This window comes from Chelonia mydas, chromosome 7, assembly GCF_015237465.2.
Source record: "Chelonia mydas isolate rCheMyd1 chromosome 7, rCheMyd1.pri.v2, whole genome shotgun sequence".
NCBI classification, from domain to species: domain Eukaryota; kingdom Metazoa; phylum Chordata; order Testudines; family Cheloniidae; genus Chelonia; species Chelonia mydas.
In genome coordinates this window covers 105,110,147-105,132,530 of record NC_057853.1, presented here as the reverse complement: position 1 = coordinate 105,132,530, position 22,384 = coordinate 105,110,147, and the positions used below count along the sequence as shown (strand labels likewise).

Genomic DNA, 22,384 nt, shown 5'->3' with positions numbered 1-22,384 from the left:
TATTGCTACCACGATTTTAGCATAGCTGTGGGCAAGTATTTTATGGGAGAGAACCATGCAGTAGACCAATCCCAGCTTGGACAGTGGCACCATGTTATAAGTCTTCAGAAAAATGCACCCTTACAGGGCAGACAGGGAAACTTCCAACTATCCTGAAGATTGCTGAAGGAAGAATCATCCTGAGTTCAGCATCAACACAACTTCAGAGACTGTGTGTATGTGCATGTAAAAACTGTCTTAAGGGGTAATATGTTAAACTCAGATATGCATAGTCCCCTAACTTATGCTTTTAGTGATCATATATATGTTTTACACTTATTCAATGCCCATTCATGATTCTTACAGATGTTACACAAAGACCAGAATGATAAAATCCTTCCCATAGGTGTTCTTTTAAACACCAGAGAGATTATCTTTCTTTTGTGACTATAATTTGTCAACCCCATAAAAGAATAAAGTTATGTGACAAAAAGAACCTGTTGTGAAAGTACTTAAATGACTAAATAAATATGATTCAAAGTGCATCTGAAAAAGAAAGGCTTTTACTTGCACTTTTAAGTCATCACTAAACTAATCTCAGGTACACTATTAAGCTTTTACAAAGGGTGAATAAGAAGTTCTGTCACCACAATACCAAATCCATAAGAAACAATTTAGTCAGCTTCCAGTTGCTACTGTTCTAGTGCCAAAATCATATGAGCGTAGGAAAGTATTCACTTTATTCATTTAAATTCTTTGGAAGCCATCCTACCTTAAGTAGGATGGCTTCCAGAGGATTTAATGGAAAATAAAAACAGACTGGGCTCTGGTATTGTTTAAAGAAGAAATAACCTGACAAACATAAAAATCAGAAATCTGCTGCTCAATCTGAATATTAAGCACACATTAAAGACAATTAATTGTACTTTTGAAAATATGAGTACCAATGTTTCTTCTCTGTGTAACTGTGCTGTTGTGACATAGGTGCAAAACAGGTTGCCGCTATCATATCAGCTTGGAAAGAAATCCGTAGTATATTAATGTAAATGAAACAGTGTTTTTTTTAAAAGCAGGAAAGACTAATCTTGCTTCTCTGTCTTATTAAAATAGTTTTAACTAGTGTTTTCCTAGTTTCCCTCCCTAATTTTCTCATGGGTTACTATCTGCCAGACACAGCTGAAGTAGAAAGGGCAGCTCAGCAACTTTACTCATTGGAGAAGCTGTTATAATTAAAAAAAATAAAATAAAATAAAAATCAGAAGATGCTTTTTCTCCCATACTTTCTCACAGTATATTCTCATGAACCACCCAATGACCTCTGTTTCTCCCCTCAATTTTGTGCGCTTTATTCTTCAGTCTCAAAAGGCTCCTAACATTATAGATGTTGGAGGCAGAAAAGACATGATCAACCAGTCCACCCTTGGGACCATTCAAGGTTATTTACAGTGTATTTCCTAGTCTCTCCCCCTCCCCACAAGGCCAGTTTTTAATGTCCTGCAGAAGAGAGTTTCTACGCATATCTTGGGAAGACTACATCATACATCTCACTGTCAAGAAATTTATTTTGAAATTCACCCTAAATGCTCTTTTTCTCAATTCTATCTCTTATGCCTATTTGAATCAATGACATCTAGTCCTGCGGATTTGTTACTATTTTCTAAAATTATCTCAACGCTTCCTCTTTCGATACCTCAGTCTCTGGCAATGCTTTATCCTTATTACCTAAAAAGATGAGATTTAGGACAAGGGGTTCTCAACCTTTTTCTTTCTGAGGCCCCCCCCCAAACATGCTATAAAAATTCCACGGTCCACCTGTGCCACAGTAACTGCTTTTCTGCATATAAAAGCCAGGGCTGGTGTTAGGACAGGGCAACTGCCAGGGGCCCCCACATTGGTCAGACTTCGGATTCAGCCCAGGGTGGCAGGACTCAGGGCCACGGACTTCAGCCCCATTTGGTGGGGCTTTGGCTTTCTGCCATGAGCCCCAGCTAGTTAAACACTGGCCATGCTTGGAGGACCCCCTGAAATCTGCTCACGACCACCCCAGGGATCCCCAGACCCCGGGATGAGAATCACTGATTTAGGGTAATTATTTCTGCCACGAAGGCCACGACAACCATTCAGTAACCATTCAGCTACTTTGCTGTGTTTACATCCTCTTCCATTTCTCCTTTTACTGCCTAGCTGTACGCAGACTCACTGAATCTCCTGCACACTTCCCGCTTTGGATGTATGTAAAAAAATTTTTTTTGTCTTCAGCTAATTCTCTCTCAAAATCTCCCTTGGCTTTTCTAATTTTCATCTTATATTAATTTTGTCATAGTTCATTTTGCTTTCTATTGTTGTCAGTTGGTCTGGATTTCTCTCCTTTTTTGTTTTTTGCTTTTTTAAGAATACCTGTTTAACTCAAATCTGTTAGTCTTTAAGGTGCCACCAGACTCCTCGTTTTTGTGGATACAGACTAACACGGCTACCCCTCTGATTCTTGGACTCTGTCATTTAACAATATCATTTTATTCCTTTCCTTTCCCTTTCTTTGGTTAGGGGTATGTATATTTTCTGTGACTCAATTCTGGTATGCTTAAGCAGCCTCCATGCTGAGCCTAAGAATTTCATTTCCTCGCTTTTGACTTTAGGCTCTTTTTGAATAGTTTCCTTATTTTATTTTATTTTTTTAAAAGTTCTCCTTTTTAAACTAGAATGCCACAGTGCTACTTTTTGGTTCCTGAAAAGGTTGAATTTAATTATTTTGTGGTCACTATTACCTTATGGCTTGACTGTACATAGTTATTTCTTCAACCAACTCCAGTGTTGTCATAAATATAAAGGGAAGGGTAAACCCCTTTAAAATCCCTCCTGGCCAGAGGAAAACTCCTCTCACCTGTAAAGGGTTAAGAAGCTAAAGGTAACCTCGCTGGCACCTGACCAAAATGACCAATGAGGAGACAAGATACTTTCAAAAGCTGGGAGGAGGGAGAGAAACAAAGGGTCTCTGTCTGTCTATATGCTGCTTTTGTCGGGGATAGAACAGGAATGGAGTCTTAGAACTTTTAGTAAGTAATCTAGCTAGGTATGCGTTAGATTATGATTTCTTTAAATGGCTGAGAAAAGAATTGTGCTGACTAGAATAACTATTTCTGTCTGTGTATCTTTTTTTGTAACTTAAGGTTTTGCCTAGAGGGATTCTCTATGTTTTGAATCTAATTACTCTGTAAGGTATCTACCATCCTGATTTTACAGAGGGGATTTCTTTACTTCTATTTACTCCTATTTCTATTAAAAGTCTTCTTGTAAGAAAACTGAATGCTTTTTCATTGTTCTCAGATCCAAGGGTTTGGGTCTGTGGTCACCTATGCAAATTGGTGAGGCTTTTTACCAAACCTTGTCCAGGAAGTGGGGTGCAAGGTTTTGGGAAGTATTTGGGGGGAAGGACATTTCCAAACAGCTCTTCCCCAGTAACCAGTATTAGTTTGGTGGTGGTAGCGGCCAATCCAAGGACAAAGGGTGGAATATTTTGTACCTTGGGGAAGTTTTGACCTAAGCTGGTAAAGATAAGCTTAGGAGGTTTTCATGCAGGTCCCCACATCTGTACCCTAGCGTTCAGAGTGGGGAAGGAACCTTGACAAATGTGTTATTTAATACAAATTGGAAGTAGATTATCACTTGTATGCTCTAGAACTAACTGGTCCAAGAAATAATTTTAGGTTTCAAAAATACCAGTCCTCTAAACTTTATTCTGATGAAATACCCAAACCCTAACCCCTAGCACTAACCCTAACTTTATATGCACGTAGGTTAGGGTGAAGTCACCCATTGTTACTGCTTTTATTAGATTTAGTTAGATCTCCCCCAAAACTACATACACAACATCTTTCTCTTATGGGTAAACCCGCTAGTAGAGTTGTATTATTATGACTTGGGATTTGTATACACGCAGGTTCTCTTTACTCAGAATTATTTCATTACAGAATGTTTCATGTCCAATGCTACTCCCCTACCTTTAACACCCATGTCTATCCTTCCTGTATAGTACATACCAGCGAAATCGAGAAAAATAAATACTCATAGAAAGTAGAGGATCAGACTCAGATTACTTTATGGCTCTATACAGCTACACAGCAGAATCTGGACTTTAGTTACATATTGAAAAAGGCAAAGGATTTAAATATTCAACACTACAGAGGATGAGGGTGCTTTTGATTTTCTGAACCTAGAGCCAATTGTGGTTGTCCATGCAAAAAGTTGAGGCTCCGAGTTACCGGTCGAAGGATAGCTCCAAAAATATACACAGCTTTAAAAGCCTCAGTACAACACAATATGAAACTTTTTGGCTACCCAAGTTATGGATCTGGTTTAAAGAAACCCAAACTGGTTTATGCTTCTACTTCAGGTTGGCAAACTTTAACAGAAGTATTATCCAGTGATTTAGTCTCTCACATGTTTTCATATTGATTTGCAACAATTTTCTGGAGGCTTATGCCAGAGTACAGAATAAATCAATTTAAAACTTCTTCTCCAAATGGGAAACAGACTTTGAAACACTTTGAATAAAAATGGGTAATTTTATAGCAAAGTGCATATCAACTAACTTTTTAACAGGATACACTGATCTTAAGTTCTCTTTTCTTCTTTCAAGTAATTTATCCAGAACAATTTACAGAGCATGAATGGAAATATTTCTGAAAGCTCAGCAAAAGTTGGGAAAATTGCTATGGTTAGGCTTCCAAGAAATAATATGCTGTCGATCAAGCACTAAAATCTCTAAGCTAAAAGTTCATATGGAAATTTTGATGAATAAAGTTAATTTAAAAACATATTTGTCCTCTCCACGTTTTTTCACACACACAAAGTCATTTACTTACTAGTCATCTGCTGATTTTTATTTTTTAAACCAAAATTGCTTGACACAGCTGAATTACATACACTTTATTTACGTCTCCTATTTACCACACAATCCTAGCTGCCATGCAAAAAACTATCATCATTAAATTAGGATGCTAAAACCACTAGATTTCAAAAGAGATTTCTACACATTTCACTGTAGACCAGTTAAACCTGAAGTCATTCAATACCTATAAAACTATGATCAATGCATTTTAGTGTTGGTGATTATTCCAGGTTAGAGTAAACTAATTTTATAGATACTGGGATCGCGCACACACATACACACCCCTCCCCCACCACCCCAGTGTGTCAGGGCAGAGTGACGGTTTTGGGTGCCTTAGCCATCCATTTCTATATCTTAATATGTTTGAATTTCTTTAAGTTTAACTTTAACTCTTAATTTCCTGGGAATACTTGTTTTGGGGATAATCATAACACCCTTGTAATGGTTTTTACCCTTAAATAACTGGTACGCACTTGCAACCTTAACGCCTAGTGTACAGTTTTTGTCTGCGGATTTCCTTGTTTTTAAAAAGTTATGAAATCTCATACATGCACAAGAACCACACAAGTCAAAGAGAAGGCTACCAGGTGATATTTTTAAATCATTTGCTGATTTGTAGTATCTAGCTGTCATTATGGACTAATGGCTTGACAAATATCAGTGAAAAAGAAATCAGCAGTAGGGCTGGCCCAGAGGCCCTGTGGTTAGCATTCTGTCTTGCTAGAAGAGATATTGATTCAATTTCCTGGCCTGGATACTCATTCTCTAGTCAAAAGGTATGAGAAATGTTGAGACAGCCGACTCGGATACTGAAGTGAGGGCCTTTACTTGCTGCACAGCAAACACTGAGTGATCACTTAACAATAACAATAGTCGGTTCTCCAAAAAACAATCTCGCTCTAGGGAAGGTTTCTGCAATATGGCAGCTGGTAAGGACTTTAGAGGGAGTGGCGATGTATGGAGAGAGCAGCCTTTATTTGATTACCACAGTTTAAAGCAGTGTTTCTTCAACTTTGGTTTTTTCCCACAAGGCAACTGAAAAACTCAAAAATTGGTAAAGAAAACTGGAAAGCGAAACTTGCAAATTATGCCTTGAGATCTTGACAGCCCTAACTGTAGTGCCATGAACACTGATATTATGCTAACTATGGCAATAATCTCACTTACTCAGGAAACTGGTGAAAGACAGTGTTTTAATAAAACAAAGTATTTTGCCATTCTATTCATACAAAGAACGAGGTGAACATAAGAGTGTATCACTGCAGGTTCTCACAGATTAAGCTTTGGCTTTACTTTTTTAAAATTCTTGTGGGAATTTATTTTTTATTTATTATTCCTATAAAGATTTTGAGCAGCTAGAGCCCAAGTCTTTTTGTTCTCTGACATTATTCCTGAATCTAATCCAAAGATTTTTTAAAATTTTCTTAATTATGACCTGATACCAGCTGAACAAGCAGATTTACCTGGTTTCTTAAAGGTCGTTAAAGAATTTTGTGTTAGATTTTGTGTTTGCATGTTTGTGGCAGTAACGGGGGACAGGGCCCTTTGAAGTACACAGAAAGATCAAGAGAATGTAGACACATAGTCGAACTAATGCACGGTTGCAAGTAGAAACATGCTTTAAATCAGCACTACAACATGAAAAGCTTAATGGTTCAAAACTTCTTTGCAGCAAAATTTTAAAATCTTAATCAGTTTTTCAAGTTTGGGGTGTTGGGTTCAAACAGTTTTGATGAAAAAAGACTAGCAAAGACAGTCACAATACAGCCTCTGAAAGTCATTTTTTTCAACGTGTGGCAGAAATGAGCAGAAATAAGAGGAGTTTGGGAAGATGTGTTACAAAAATGTGCCCAGTTACAAAGAGCCTATTAAGAGGCTAAAGGTCAATCAAGGCAGAACTGAGGAGCGCTGGCAGTACCTGAAGAAGCTATCACTATCACACCTTTTGCCTGATTCTTCTTTCTCATTTAATGGACTGCTGATGTACTTAATTCTCAATTTATGCAAGACCAATTCTCAAATTATGCAAGAAACAAAAAAAGAACAAGCTAAAAGCTAATCTTTTAAGTACATAAAATTCTGAATGACAGGAAAATAAACAAGTAGAAATAGCCAAAAAAATTAAGAAGTGTAAGTTTTATTGCCATTTATTACTTTTTAAAACAGAAAGGAAATTGGACAACGGCCAATTTTTTTTTAAAGTCACTAATTAGGAAAATATTCCTCTATTTTTCTAGACTGGATACAGCTAGAGAGTCACCATAAAATCTTATTCGGTTATGTTATTTCTAATGAAGAAAGAATCATGATACCCCGGCTAAACTCTGATATGACACCGTCTCTGATCATAATTCCAAGTTTCCTTAAATCCACTACAAAACCTATACCATGCAAAATATTTGGCCATCAAGACCATTTTCCCAGTAAGACTGCTTATATTTCTTTAACTGCTGTCATCTGGTTTGAGACACATGTTTAAGGTAACAAGAGGACATCATACACACAGGTCCACTAATGATTTCACAGCACAGACGAATATATAACAGTAGGATGCACTGATGCTCTCCAAAAGGTAAAAAGTGCATTTCTGAGTATAGGTAAATTCACAGATTCAGATTCCAAGGCCAGAAGGGACCATTGTAATAATCTAATCTGACCTCCTGTATCACACAGGCCATAGAACTTCCCCCAAATAATTCCTACAGCATAGAAAAACATCCAATCTTGATTTTAAAACAGTCAGTGATGGAGAATCCACCATGACCTTTGGTAAATTGTTCTAATGGTTAATTACCCTCACTGTCAAAAATGTATGCTTTATTTCCAGTCTGAATTTGTCTAGCTTCAACTTCCAAAGATCAGATGCACATTATTTTCTATATGTAGAAATGTCCGTGTAACTCTGCAATAGGTGCTTGAATTGACAGGAGTAAATCCATTTGGAAGTGCTACCTATCTAAAAATACTGCTCATTCTCTAGTTTCAATCCAAGAACTCATATTTCATATATCAGTAACTTCAATTTAGATCTTATGGCCTTTGGTACAACGCAAAAACCTAAGCTTAACTCCCCGCCCCCAAAATTTTAAAAAGTGAAATAAAAACTTATTTCACAGAGCAAGTAAATACTTGCTTACTGGATTCAGAACACTCCATGGGGGGGAACCCTAATAACTGAACACAAAGGAAACATTACAGTTGCATGCACAACCTTAACTTTGTCCTCAGGTCTGCTCTAATCTGTGCTGGATGCCCAGGGCCCAAAGGGCCCTTTCACCAGTTGGGGATCACTGGGGCATAATAATGTTCTGTCAAATACCAGTTTCCATGTTTCATTTGCTAGTTATTGGGGTGAGAATGGGGGAGTCTTGTTGGAGCCACTGGGCGGCTCTATGCCATTCAAAGCTTCCTGTAACCAGTGGGTATCCTCAAGTTGCCAGTTATACTGTTTTTAGGGCTTCTTTGTGCTGCTTAACCTGGGCAAAACAACCTTACCATACTGGAGGAGCTAGCTCCATATTTAGTACCTTAGAGAAAATAACTGAAGAATTAATGGTCAGACAATGCAGCGTATCACTCCATAATTTAAAATCAGAGTGGGAGGCACAAAAATGTGCCATTAACAATAAAAGTTGGATCTCTGTGATTGGCAGCTTTTGAGGCTGCTTTTAAAACAATCATCATATAAAAGAGACTATGGACCAGTTTCCACTTTGCTTTGAAACTTATTAGTCATAAATGCTAATTTCATATTTAATTCCAAGGTTTTCTAGCATGTTAAACCTGCAAAGAAGCACAATGTACAATGTGTCAGGATTAGAGTTGCCTTATACTGCCAACATCAAAAATGATGAAAAAAAAAGTGGTAACTTGCAGGAAGCTAAAATATCTAAAATTTCAATTCAAATACAAATTTAGTTTATAAATGGTTATAAGTGCTTCATATCATGTGATCTTTCAGATCAAAAGGAAACTAATTGTACATTATCACCTTTTCTAATTTTACAACTCAGATCTGCAATGATAAACTAAATTAAAGATGTACAGATCAATGGTAATGGACTTTAAACTAGCTAGCTAGAAAACTAAGTATGACATATCTGACCAAGTTTTATTTTAATTTGCTTTTTATTGATTGTAAAGTATGTTTTCTTTTGTGTCAGCTGCGAGATACTGGAAGCCTTTTCAAAAATTTGAAAAATAGAATAGCATAAGCTATTACTAGAAAGATACAGTACACAATTCAGATAGGCTGGACATATGAATATTAATATTTATGCAAAACAATAAGTTAGTATTTTTTGTCTCAAACTGTATCTCAAACTCATTCATCAAGAAAAATTAATGTCCAATATCCCTCATGATATAAAACTACTACTTCGGACCAAACTAAAAGCACAGCTAAAAGGAAGCATTAGCTAACATAAACACCTCACCAGGGAAAAAAAGTTTTTAATTAAAACCAGCAAGAACAAGTCACAAAGGAAGTACAGTAAAACGTTCAGGATGGTCTGACTCAGCCAAGTCTTTGCAGTTCACTTACTCTAGCAGAAAAGAAGTTGGTGATCTCTGAAATCACTATTCAAAAGGCAAACTTTTTGTCCTAAGAGGAAAAATGCATCTTAGCTCATCATCATCTGTGATTGTTTAACAAATAAGAAAAGAATTACAGTACTGCAAGCACAACTTATTAAACCTTAAAATGGATAGTTAAAGAAGAAAACACAATAAATATTATATACATCTTATAAAATTGTCTGGCTTTGAGCCTGAAATAATATCACTGATTTTTTATTTAGAATTAAAACTTTAGTAACCACCAGACAAAACACTTGACAAATAGTCAAAATTTGATAATCCAGACTTGCCTTAACAGAACTTTAAGCAATTGTATTCTGACTCTTATTATTTGAATGCTAAAGACAAATGGGAAGATATTCTTTGAAATATCTATGGAAGGTATTTTCTTTATAACAACAAAGTTCATAAAGATCCTTTCAGATTTCAGATGTTACTTGCAGCAAGCTGAAAAAGACTTATGTACCAGCAAATGTAGTTCTTGGACTATACCACCTATGCAGATCTACACTAAAAGAAGTTGTATGCCATGGCCCACAATTCTGGAATCCTTCTAAAGCCATTTAACCAGGTGAACAGAAAACAATACAGGAATATGAAGCTGAAGCTACATTTATAACTGTCACTACAATCATACTAATCATTTAATCTAGCTATTATGCTCTGAAGAAGAAATGGCTAGTGGAGAGCTGTAGAAGTATTTAAATAACAGTGGTTACCAAAAGTAACCTTTCTTTCTCCACATGAAGTTGTTTCTGAAGGGCTCCACTGTAGAAGATTAGCAATACCCACAGGAAGTGCTGGTTAAATAAAGACTGAAGGACTGCCAGCTGAAATGAGCATCTGATTTAGCTCCACAGTGAAGAGAATAAGGCTAAATAAAAGTTTGACTTGAGCTCTACGTGGTAGTGTCACAACCCAGTCTCTCTGGTGCTGGAAATCATATCAGTTAATAATAGGCCTGGATGCAGACTTCTTCAACTTTAGACTTTTCTCCAAAGGCCATGGAGTTCTGAATGGAGTTCCCAAAGTATCTGGAGTGCTTTTTCCTTGGACTGCACTAATTAGAATGACGAAGCTCATATTCAGCACGCTACAATCTCCTGGAAACCATTGCTGTCAATAAAAGGTGAAAGAAATTGCACCTAGACTTAGAGCACTTTGAGGCCTCTTCTTTGGAATCTCTCAGTATAGATGAAAACCTTCTTGGGAAAAGGCGGCAGTGCTACAGAGAAATCTATACTGTTCTGAGAGGGTACTGGAACCAAAGATCTTTTTTTCTTCAGAGACTGATACAACAGACTGAGTGGAAAAGACCTCCTCCAATTGAAGACATCTCTTCAACTTGCTTATTGCTGTGAAAGAAATACTACAGGTGCTGAGTACCCTTTCCCAGCGAGTTTTAGCAACTGACATACTGATCTGAGGGCCACCTCTATTGTCGCATGAAGCACAATTCTTGGAGCTTGAATACTTCTCCAGAAGTACCACCTTGACTGGATCCTATACCAAGATGAAATGTAACTTCAAATTAATTTTATGTAAGTAAATTGCAACAAAGACCAACAAAGAAAGTTTGGCCAAATAAACGAAATGCAGTAGATGAGGAAAGAATGGTTCCAAGACTGCCTGAGGTGGTAGAAAGGTAAGAAACTTCAGCTATAGAGGTGATGTCTTTTGTAAATTCAATTGGCTCATTAGCTCTGTGTGCATACCTAACAGCTAGATGGTTGAATTATGGGTAGGAGTCATGAGGCATGGCAGGGAACTCTTAGACTGAGGATTTCATTAGGGAGAACAGAAACATAACGTTGTTATTCTCTGGTCAAAACAGTTTGTTCAAATAAACAAATGCAGAAAACTACATGAGCTTGAAGACATACAAGTTTCAAAACCAGCTAGCACACTGGACGTCTGTGATAAATACAGAATGCTCACTTTACTTTTCTGAACACATTTTGCCTAAGGAAATATTTTAAAATGACTGCAGTACAGAAGAAACACTAACTAGAAAAAAAAACTTTAGCCATTAATTAAAGCCCTAACTTTTTGTGAAGACAAAGATAACAGAAACCAAGTCAAGATCCAAAAAATCTCTCTCTGCTGTAAACAGTAATTTTCAATATGGCAAAATCATTCTAATCTGCCAGTTTAATTTATGTCGCCATAAGTAGTGCACAAATATAATATCATGCCTGCTTCCAAAAAGTCTGAGCTTGAACGTCCCTCCAGATGGTTTGTGAGATCCTTCAACATCTAGGATTTCAAAACTAATTTATACTTATGATGGGGTAAAAGCTTTTATTTTTAAGCTTAAATAAATTTTAGATGTTTGATACCCAAGGCTGAGTGACTATTCCTCAGCCATTTCAAATTAAAAACAAATTAAAGGAATATACTGTGGATATTCGAAATAATATCCTAAAATTGTGGATGACTATCCTGAATTTTAAGGAACTGAGGTCCTAAATTACGTTTTCTGTGTATTCTAGGTCTGATGCAAGAAATACTTAAATAATTAAAACCAAAAAATTTAACTCAAGAGAAAAGTAATCCAGTACAGCACACCTGTCTTTTTCTGATTTACTTTAGTCTCATCATCTTGGTTGTTTTTTTTTTTTTTTTTTGGCTATATCCTTACAAACTCCTCTTTTTTCAGAAATAATATATTTTTATTATATTTATACAGTGTCTAAAGTATGGCACGCACTTTTCGGACAAATAAAAGACACAGGACCATATTCTCAACTGGTGTAAATTGAAGCAGCACTATAATGAAGTGAACCAATCTGGCCCATAGTCCCTGACCTTACCAGAGCCCCCACCAGCTGTAGGTTTCAGTGACGCTTGGGGACACTGCAATTTGTAATACTGAGCCCAAAATTTTGACATACAGTAATAAAACAATGGAATGGAAGAAAGCATGGAGGACAAGAGTTACAAGTTGTTGCATTTGCTTTGCTAAGCTATGAACATAGTATGATTGCTGGGGGGACGTGGTTGATAAGCTCTGGTAGCTTTGAATTATGTGGTGGTGGAAATGACAAAGGAGATAAATGGATTAAAGAAGGTAGGAGCATCTGCAGAGAAGCTGGGGAAAGGAAAGTGCTCATTGGGGTAAAGAATGAAGAGATAGGAATGAGCCAGGCAAAGAGGAGGGAGAGAGGAATGGATAAATTTGAAAACCACAAAGATGAATGCAGATGTCGTTGTGAAAGAGGCAAAGTTTGACTGGAATGGCAGTAGCAAATTGGCTACATAAATCACATTAGATCAATCAATTACTGGAAAAAAATAAGTAAAATATGGCATCAATTATGGTCTAAAAAAGTCCACATGATTAGAGTGGATGATATCATGACAGCAGAGGAAGAGTAAACATGTTCTGAAGCTGTGAAGGCCTTACAAAAAGGTCTTCCCTTGAAGAGTTAGCTGCAGTAGCTGGTAGTGCTGGCTGGAACCCAGTGTCCCCCTAGTGGTTTCTTCTTGGTTCGGTGGGAAGGGGACTCAGGCCCAGCACATATCCCTGGAGCCACTAACAGCATGTGCTGTATATCTGGGCTCAATTATACTTTTAACTTTTATCATGTTTGGTAACTAATTCCATATGTTGGTTATCCTCTACATGAAACAATTCAGCCTGAATTGTCCACCTTATCTCATCAACTATTTTTAGAATTTTGTCCATTTTTTCTGAACAATTTACAAGCATGAAAAATGGTTTCACGAATTTTAACAATCCTTTTCCTGATTTCTTGATATTGACAAGTGAGGAAAAGTTTTAGTCACACAATGAAGTTACACATGTAGTAGACTTGCCTCAATACTAACAACTAGTGCATGGAAATGCTATTTTATCATAGATTTGGAGATGAAATTACAAATAGGACATTTACCACGGTAAGGTAGGTTTTGACATGTAGTTCCCAAACTTATCCTTCCTTTCAATATTTTCCATAAATATTTTGCCAGAAGATTTTTATTTTTCAAGCAAAGTTTGAACAGAACCCATACAACTTCAAAAATATCAAGTATTTCGCTTTCGGAAAAGTTATGGTTTTTGCCATCACAATTCACAAAGTTGTCTTTATCCAGGAACTCCAAAACTTATTATATTCACGAGGCTTCTTTGAGTACTCTTGCACTGGTTGTTAAAATATGGTTTATGGATAACTGAAAATATTTAAATAAGAAAAAGTGGGTGCCACACAATCTCTCTGAAGGTAATTTAGATGAGGACTGCCAATTATTTTATACATTCCACAGGAATACAAAGAGCTGTGGTTGGGGTCCAGTGGAGTTCTATGCATTGTCTATATGTACCAGAAGGCAGCTACACTTAGACGGTCAGTAAACTGAACACACAAATTTGAAATACTAGTAGCAGAAGGAATATGGGCAAAAACCAAACAAGCATTAATAATGGATTCATAGTATTAATGGTCTACCTCCCTACAGCAAATGATCACACGCAATAGCTTAGAGAAGGAAAGGATTTTTATGTCGTCATATTTTGAACCAATACATTTCTTCTTTAAAATTAATTGTTCTGGAAACTATTGTTGCAGAACCGATGACTTTCAATACTTCCAAATGACTATCTTAACATTTATAGTGTATCTTGAGTTAAATGACCCTAAAATACTTACCAAACTAAGGTGCCCATTCTGAGAGGTGTTCAGAACCTCACAGCATCTTGCCCTTTAATTAATATATAAACCATACATAAGAATCACATCAAGCACACCTAAAATAGCCTTTGGGTGATATGTGGCAACTGTTTAACAGTTTACATGAACACTACAAAATAGTTTAGCACAAAATACATAAGAAATATCAAAAGAATAAATGTTGAAAAGTACATCTGAAATTCCAAGGGACAGTTCCAAGAAGAGATTTTTTGCAATCACACAAATACCTTGTTTATTTAGTCCTGCAAAAAACTATAAGGAAATGTAAGGTCAAAGTGAACACAGTACAGGTACATTTCCTAGGCTATATAAACCTGGATGAAAATCTAATTGATATGTGGACTCATTCCTAATCTTTCCAATTTTTATGGGAAAGTTCCAAGACAAATTATCTGGAGAAATATAAAAATGAACACAGCTGTCACCTGTGCAACTACTATATGCAACAGTCTTGATAAAAACAAATATGTAATGTTATTTTGAAGAACATCTTGAAAGCATTTCCAACTTTTCAATAGGTGAACATTTTGCTTAAAAGTGCATAACATTTGTATATATTAACATACAAAAGGTTCACAAATTTAACTTATGAGGGTTAATTTTTGTGACCTTCCTACAAATTGCACGGTTTAAACTTTTGTCTGTAGTCACTGATGGTTGAAAAAGTAGCTCAATAAAGCTAACTAAAATTGATTAAATTATCTTTCCTGCCTTTAAGAAACACTGGAACATTTAAGGTTCAAGAAGATGATTTTATGGTGTGATCGTTCTAATTCTAAAAACTGAAGTCATGTGATGGAAAATCCAAGAGTGATCATTTCCATTTCATTTGGATGTTAGCTTTTTTTCCCCCCCTCCCCTTCTTCACATACTAAGAAGAGAGTTGACAAATTTGCTTGGCTACAGCTCATTAGCACGATCTTCACTGTTTAAATACCTTTTGTGATCAAGGATCAGGCTGGATTTAGAAATACTCACTTCAGATTGGTTTCAAGTGTTTATAAACTTAATTAGAAACAGACATGAACTACTGAGATGCAAAATTCTAAAAGACTTGATAGGAGTAATTGATACAGGTCTTCCCTTGCTGGTTATACAACTGGAGCCTACCACATTTGGCTGTGTTTAGAGAAAGAAAGTTTAGCCCTTTTGCAGTTTTTAATTAAGAAAAACAAAGATATGTTTCACAATCTACTAGAATGTAATAATGCCCTTTCCCACTCCCAGCCCTCTGAAGTACCCAAAGGAATCAGAAGTCACTTTATTTTTAAAACACATGGTAAATACCAGATGTATTATAATATAGCAGTAGTATCCCCATAAATAAGACTGAGAAGGACTTCACAATTCTGCACATTTGCTGTAAAGCTTTCTATGATAGTTATATGGCCCCAATCACTATAGTGTCTGAGCACCTCACAATATTTAATAATATTTATCCTCACAACCTCTGAGAGGCAGGGAATACTATTATCCCTGTTTTACAGATGGACACAGGAAAGCTAAGTGACTTGCCCAAGATCACACAGGAAGTCTCTGGCAGAGCAAGGAATTGATCTTTGATTGTCAAGATCACAAGTACAGTAAAAGCTGTGTTATCCGGCACTTTATCAACCAGAAAGCTCTATTAACTGGCATTTCTGATATCTCCCAATACAAATCTTCAATCTAGTAACCGCGACTAGTATACCGCCAGGAGATTATGCAATTGAACATTCTGCACTCTACTTTTATGCAAAAGAGGCAGAAGACAAGTAAGCAAGCTCATACCAGGGAGTTATTCAACAAAAGCAGCTTCCAAGGTATGTCATAGTGTCATTACAGATTCAGCCCAATCTCCTACACCTTCTACAACTACAATGATCATTGATGTTGATAATGATGACCCTGAGACACTGCAAGATCCTAAAGTGCCTTCTGAATCATCAAAGAAAGATTAAATTATGTTCAGTATACCTTCTGTGTTAAGTGTATTTATAGTGATCTGGGTTTATGCCATGCGCTGCCCATAGTGATATGTAGTATCATAAGATAACCTACTGTATAGAAAACTTTACCTATATACACCTAAATGCATCAAAAAACCAACCACTCTGCAGTGCACTACTTCTACTAGATTGGTGAATACCTGTGTACTGTAGTTTATACTTTATTCATTTTATTGTATTCTAATTCTTTGAAAATTGGTATTTCATTCCCCCACCATGCCAGATAACAAAGCTTTTACTGTACTACAAAAACAATAGTCAGTTCTCTTTCATTTATAGGAAAATGTACTTATTTCATATTTGTCCCAGGCTGATGTATGTACAAGAGATATTATTAAAAAGCTAACATTTGCAAACCTCCTTTACAGCTACCTCCTAAGGAGGAAAATGCGGTAATTTCTGATACTACTGTGTGATAATTTTTAGACAAGTGGAGTTTTTAAAAGGCAATTACTCTGTTTTGAATAGATTTATTTTACATCTATTTTTTTTTCCCAAGAAGGTGCATGTGATACTGTTGAAAACACCTAAATTATGATCAGTTTGACACTGCAGATCATGCAGGAGAAATGTTAAAAACACTGAAGTTTATGTTTGGTTTGTATTTTACATAAATCCATTTGGATAGATTCAGAAACAACAGCGCTGTATTTACCAACTATCCGTGCTAAGACAAACTTTCAGAAGCATGCTAAATTTGCACCTGTAGTTCATTTTCTTGGTACAAAAACATGAACATAATTTGCTCTTGCAGAAAGGGAGGCCAAAATCAGTCCACTAAATATATAGCACTAAATTTGATTGCAATTCCTGTACTTAATATGATCAATAAGCAAATATGCACATTCTACACTATGATGGCTACAAAATACAAAATGATTTTAAATGATGCTATATTACTACCATCACTACTTTTATATGGAGTTTATACTTTTCTAAATGGGATAAATTTCAAACAGACGATTACTACCTAAGTTGTATGTAAAGTGAAGTGCATTTCAAACAAACACAAAGTTACAAAAACAGTCACTACATACTAGTTTCTCTAATGAAACACTGAAAGCACTATGCAAATGAACACGCTTGTAAAATGAACAGGCCTATTTGTAACAACTCATGTAATGTCCAAGTCTGTGGGTATTTAGCAGTTTTGTTTTTTTACTAAAGAAAACCTTATTAAGCCTCAGGGAGCATATTCTTGAGGTGAATAAGGGGATTCACAGGATTGAAATATTGCTGGCATTTTAGTGTGCCAGTTAACCCAGGTTTTTTTTTTTCTTTTTTCTGTACAATATAATCAAATACTTCAAATGTGCCAGTATATAATAATACAGCATATCAACTGAAATCTCCATTTTCCCAGTTGCACAGAGAATTGACTATGTAAGTGTGCCTGACACAGATGACTTGTGAGGGCAAGTGGTGTGAATTAATTAAATAGCAAAATATATGCTCAACATCCACTTTTAGATCATCAAAAGTTGGAGTTCCAGTTAAATGCTTTCTTTGTACCAAAAACTAGCATTATCCATCTGCACCTGTTTTAATAAGAAGTGCAAGCCATAATTCTATTTTTCTGCAACCTTGCTAATAATACAAAAATAAAGTGACAATATTCTCCTGATTTCATATCTATTTTGTTATTAAGGTTATTAAATTGGTTCTACTGGATGAGTGCACTCACAGACTGATTTTGTTACTCTGAGGTTTGAAGCTGAAAAGACTTTACAGCTGCATATTTCTGCTTTAAATTAGAAACACAACCAACCCAACAGACAAGCGATAAGTAATCTTATTTACCCTTTTCACCGTCAATTCCATCTGCTTAGTGCTGGCTAATACTGGATGAAATTTTCTATATTCATTTTCCTCCAATGGCCTCTTTGTGGAAGGAAAATGGATGCAGACCGACAGGCAGAGACATGACTTCCTGTTCTTTATTCCCAAATTATGGCAGCCCTGCATTAAGCTTTACCGACTCTGGACTTCAATGCTCCATACCAATGGGGTATGGAGACTAGGGGTTTTACAGTGACATGTGACCATGTCACCTGATAATGAAATCCATCTTAAATCTGGTACTTTTTCATTTAGGAGGAGGGATGGGGACCCAGAGACACAAAAGATTCCCGCCTTGTGCCAAAGCTATAAAAGGGGGTGGAGCAGGACAAAAGAGGCTGCCAGTCATGAGAAAACCCCTGCTTACCACATGAGATGTCTGCTGAAACTAGCAAGGACTGTACCAGGGGAAAGGATTGGGCTCAGACTAGGAAGGAATCTAGTCTGTGAAAGAAGTCTGTGACCTGTAATCAGTTTCTTAGACTTGCGCGTTTTTGCTTTATTTTGCTTGGTGACTTACTTTGTTCTGGTTGTTATTACTTGAAACCACTTAAATCCTGCTTTTTATACTTAATAAAATCACTTTTGTTTATTAATAAACCCAGTGTAAGTGATTAATAGCTGGGGGGAGCAAACAGCTGTGCATCTCTCTTTATCTTTGTTATAGAGGGCGGACAATTTATGAATTCACCCCGTATAAGCTTTATATAGAGTAAAAACGGATTTATTTGGAGTTGTGGATCCTATTGGAAACTGGGTGTCTGGAGATAGCTGAAAACAGCTCAGCAGGTTACCTAAGTCTGCAGCTTTGGGGGCGTGGACCAGACCCTGGGTCTGTGTTGCAGCAGGCTAGCATGTCTGGTTCAACAAGACAGGGTTCTGGAAGTCCCAAGCTGGCAGGGAAAACGGGCTCAGAGGTAATTTCAGCACATCAGGTGACAGTTGCAAGGGGGTGACCGAACCCGTCAGACTTTCCTTTTTTAAAATAATTCCGTTTTGGTACATTTTCGCAATGTCAACAAGGGCAACACAAATAAGTTGTTCAATTACTTACGTTACAGTAAATATACACTATATTATACCCAAAATTAAAAGAACATTTTTAAGGTTGCATAATCAAGCAGTGAAAAGTTAGGAAATATCAGATTTAAGGTTACCTGTGAAATCTTAATTCAGTCCCCTTTGTGAATATACATTATGATTAAGGCTATGATTTAGTCATGGGTATTTATAGTAAAAGTCATGGACAGGTCACAGGCAATAACTGTCCATGATTTTTACTATAAACAACCCTGACTAAATCTTGGGGTGGGGGAGGTTAACAGCATCAGCTGTTGGGGACCGCTGAGCAGTGGCTGCTCTGGCCGCCCCCGGGAATACTGCTGGGGAGGGGCTGGGGGGCTGCCGTTTGGAGGGAGGACGGGGGGGGAGGGGGACAGCGGCACCAGCTGCCTGGAGCCGCCCAAGTAGCGGCCGCTCCAGAAGTGACCAGTGGCGCTGCCTGGGGGCCACCTGAGTGGCTGTCCCCGGAGCCAGCTGCTTGGGCAGCCCTGGGGTCAGCCACACTGGCCGCTGCAGAAGTGACTTCTGCGACAGACATGGAGCCCTAATTATGATACAATTTTTAATTCATGATCATACTCACTTTTTTCCACAGGACCTCTGCCTCATTCAGTGCACAGGATAGACAGTGCTCACTTTAATGGACAGCTATTCAATATTTTGTTTTATCCTCATTTGTTCTATCTATCTTAGGTACTTATATGTATTTATCCTCACAACTTTGGACAGGAATCTGTCCTTATTTTTGACTTTTGTAGAATACTCAACACAATGTCTATTAAAGCTCCAGGGGACAGTTTTAGTGAACAAGTTGACTATTTTTAATGACAATAGATGACAAAGCACATCTTTAGAGGCATTCTGTATTGCTACTGAGAGTTTAGTTTCAATATACAGTAGACCCTTGGTCTGCAATAGGCTGCTCAGTTAAGGCAGAGTATTTCGAGGGATAAGAACTCATGATCTGTACACCACAGAGAAAACAGTTCAGAAGAATCTCACTCTCCAAACCTCCCTTTATTAAAAAAACAAAAAACTATCAGTACGTTTCACTGTTCTGTTAGTTTCCTGTCTATTTATATTTAATTAGTCAAATCCTGTTTATGTGAAGATACTTGGTGTTGCCTAAATGATTTCTATCAGGATCCTAACATACCTCCTCACAGAAGTATGAGGAATTGAAGATGCTGAAGGTTTAAACCTACCACAATTCCTTAAAACACCTATGCAAAGACAGCAAACAGAAATTTTATTTATCACTGAATTCACTACCACTTAAAAAAAGAAAGAATATTTTAGCAAAGCACAGCTTGTATGCTCTAAAATCTGAAGTTTAACTAGTGATTATAAAAACACTAACATTTTTGATGAACCCAGTTATTTTTAAACTGTTTCATATCGTACATTAGAAACTACATATCTAGAGGTTTTCAACATGCTAATATATTCTAAAATCAGTTTTAAGGGTTTGCTGACACACGATATGACTATTTCTGTAAGACTGGAAGCATTTTTTTGTTTTGTTTGTTAAATAAAGTGCATTGAACCCTATTATGTTGACCAGAATCAGTAATGAGTCCAACCTGATGCAGCTGTGAGGCACCAACTGATTTCCACCCTGAAAACTAGCCCAAATCACAGTTCCAAATAATTAGAGACTTTAAAATTCTTTCAGGCTTAACAAATTGTTTGATTAGCACCTATATTTTGTTTATATTATCTATGTTAGACTCTCCTTTGGTTTCATCACTTTGTTGTGTAATTACTGGAGGAGTTTATCCCATCTCCCTCCTTCTTTCTTTCTTCAGTCTGCTGCTGCAGGGAAAGATATTAGATGCTGGAGCAGCAGAGTATGAGGAAGGAGAAAGAATGGTACAGTTTAAAGCCATTACAAAAACAGAGTGCAGAATGCTCCAAATATCAAAACACAAAAAATGTGAAACAGACATAATCCTCTGAAATGAGAAATGCAAATACTATCCCGGTATTTCTGTTCTTAAAGTATGCCTTACCATTTGATCAAAACCAAATGCAAATGTGGAAAATTCACAAAAGTATTTTCTAGCTGATTTAAGGAAAGATACTTTTCTAGTACGTGGTAGACACAGGAACTTCAGAAATCTTAACAGTATTGCAGAGGTGGGGGAGGGAAGAGCTTAAAAAAAGTTCTACATTGCTCAGGAGATTTTAACAAATGCAGTAAATACACCCTTCCCTCACCAACCAATTATTCTGCAACTGCTAAATTCAATTGGAATTATTTGGCTTTTTAGAAAGTGGCAAAAAGTGTTGGTTCTTTTCCTGTCTTGATCAATGTCTGCAAAATGTTCTCACCTTGAAAAATATATGTTAAGGAAGACAGGGAGAAGAGAATTTCCAGTGACTTTTTATTGCCAAAAGGTGACACTGAAAATGTTGTGAAGCTTCTTTCAGCTGTTTATTGAAACTAGTTACTAATTTGAGAGTAGGGAGGCCTATAGCTGAAAAATTGGGAGCTCTTAATAGAATAACTACAGGTAGGGTAATAGTATTATGGAAAATCCAGTCATCTAAAATAGAACAGTATTGTCTAATACACCTTAATTATAGGCTCTCACATTACTGACTGTACTGAGGGTGTGCTGCAGGAAACTGGCCCTGCAGTAGAGAGCAGCTTCCTTAGAGCCAGCAGCTACTTAAACCTCAAATGACTGTAAGCTCACAGCAGGCCTCATATATTTCAGCATGTAACTGTGTTTTCATTTCCTTAAACCACAGGACATAAGTCTGATTTCAAATAGTGTCTGGACTGAGATATTCAATACTGATAAAGATACAAAGTTTTACATCTTAAAATTTCCAAATGTTTCTTCTATGATAAGGATTCCATAGCCCAGAGCTGCTGATGCTCCCTTACCCCTATTGGGTTATCTTCCAAGTCTCTAGTTTATTCACTGCCACACTATCACCAACCTACATTGGTTTGGTTATTTAGCAAGTACAACAACATTTTCCTTTCCTGGGGCAAGGAACAAAGCCAGCCTCCAAACCAATTTATTTCCTTATCCCACTCGTGTCTTTGCACATTTTTCCATGCTTTCTCTTTGGAATGCAATGACTTAGTCCTGCTTTGTCAAGGCACCATCCTCCCTATTTAAATGCCTCCTCAAAACTACTTTTTTCATGATATCCACAAGCACTTAAAAACAAAATTCCAAATAAGTTCCCTCGTCTTTTTTCCCCCACTGCGCCTTGTTATTGTTGTAGCTCTATTATAAAAACTTTGGAGAAGGAACGGTCTTTGTTTTCGTGTTTTGTACAATACCCAACATAATAGCTGCATTAAATATTTAAAAAGTAACATTTCTTTCTAGGTATTT

The 22,384-nt window shown here is 36.8% G+C and overlaps 1 protein-coding gene across 10 annotated transcripts in view; it reads right to left on the bottom strand.

The window, feature by feature from the left end:
• ATE1 (arginyltransferase 1) overlaps positions 1–22,384 on the bottom strand; it is a 202,141-nt gene that overhangs the window by 32,716 nt on the left and 147,041 nt on the right. The window contains exon 12 of one of the 10 annotated variants that reach the window (XM_037904826.2): positions 9,411–9,470. The exons of 8 other annotated variants lie outside the window; for them this stretch is intronic. In XM_037904826.2, coding sequence (XP_037760754.1) covers positions 9,412–9,470 — 59 coding nt within the window. In that variant the 3' untranslated portion in view covers position 9,411. Of the gene's footprint in view, positions 1–9,410; positions 9,471–14,108; positions 14,147–22,384 lie in introns of those variants that run through there. One more of the 10 variants, XM_037904828.2, reaches the window with a different exon arrangement.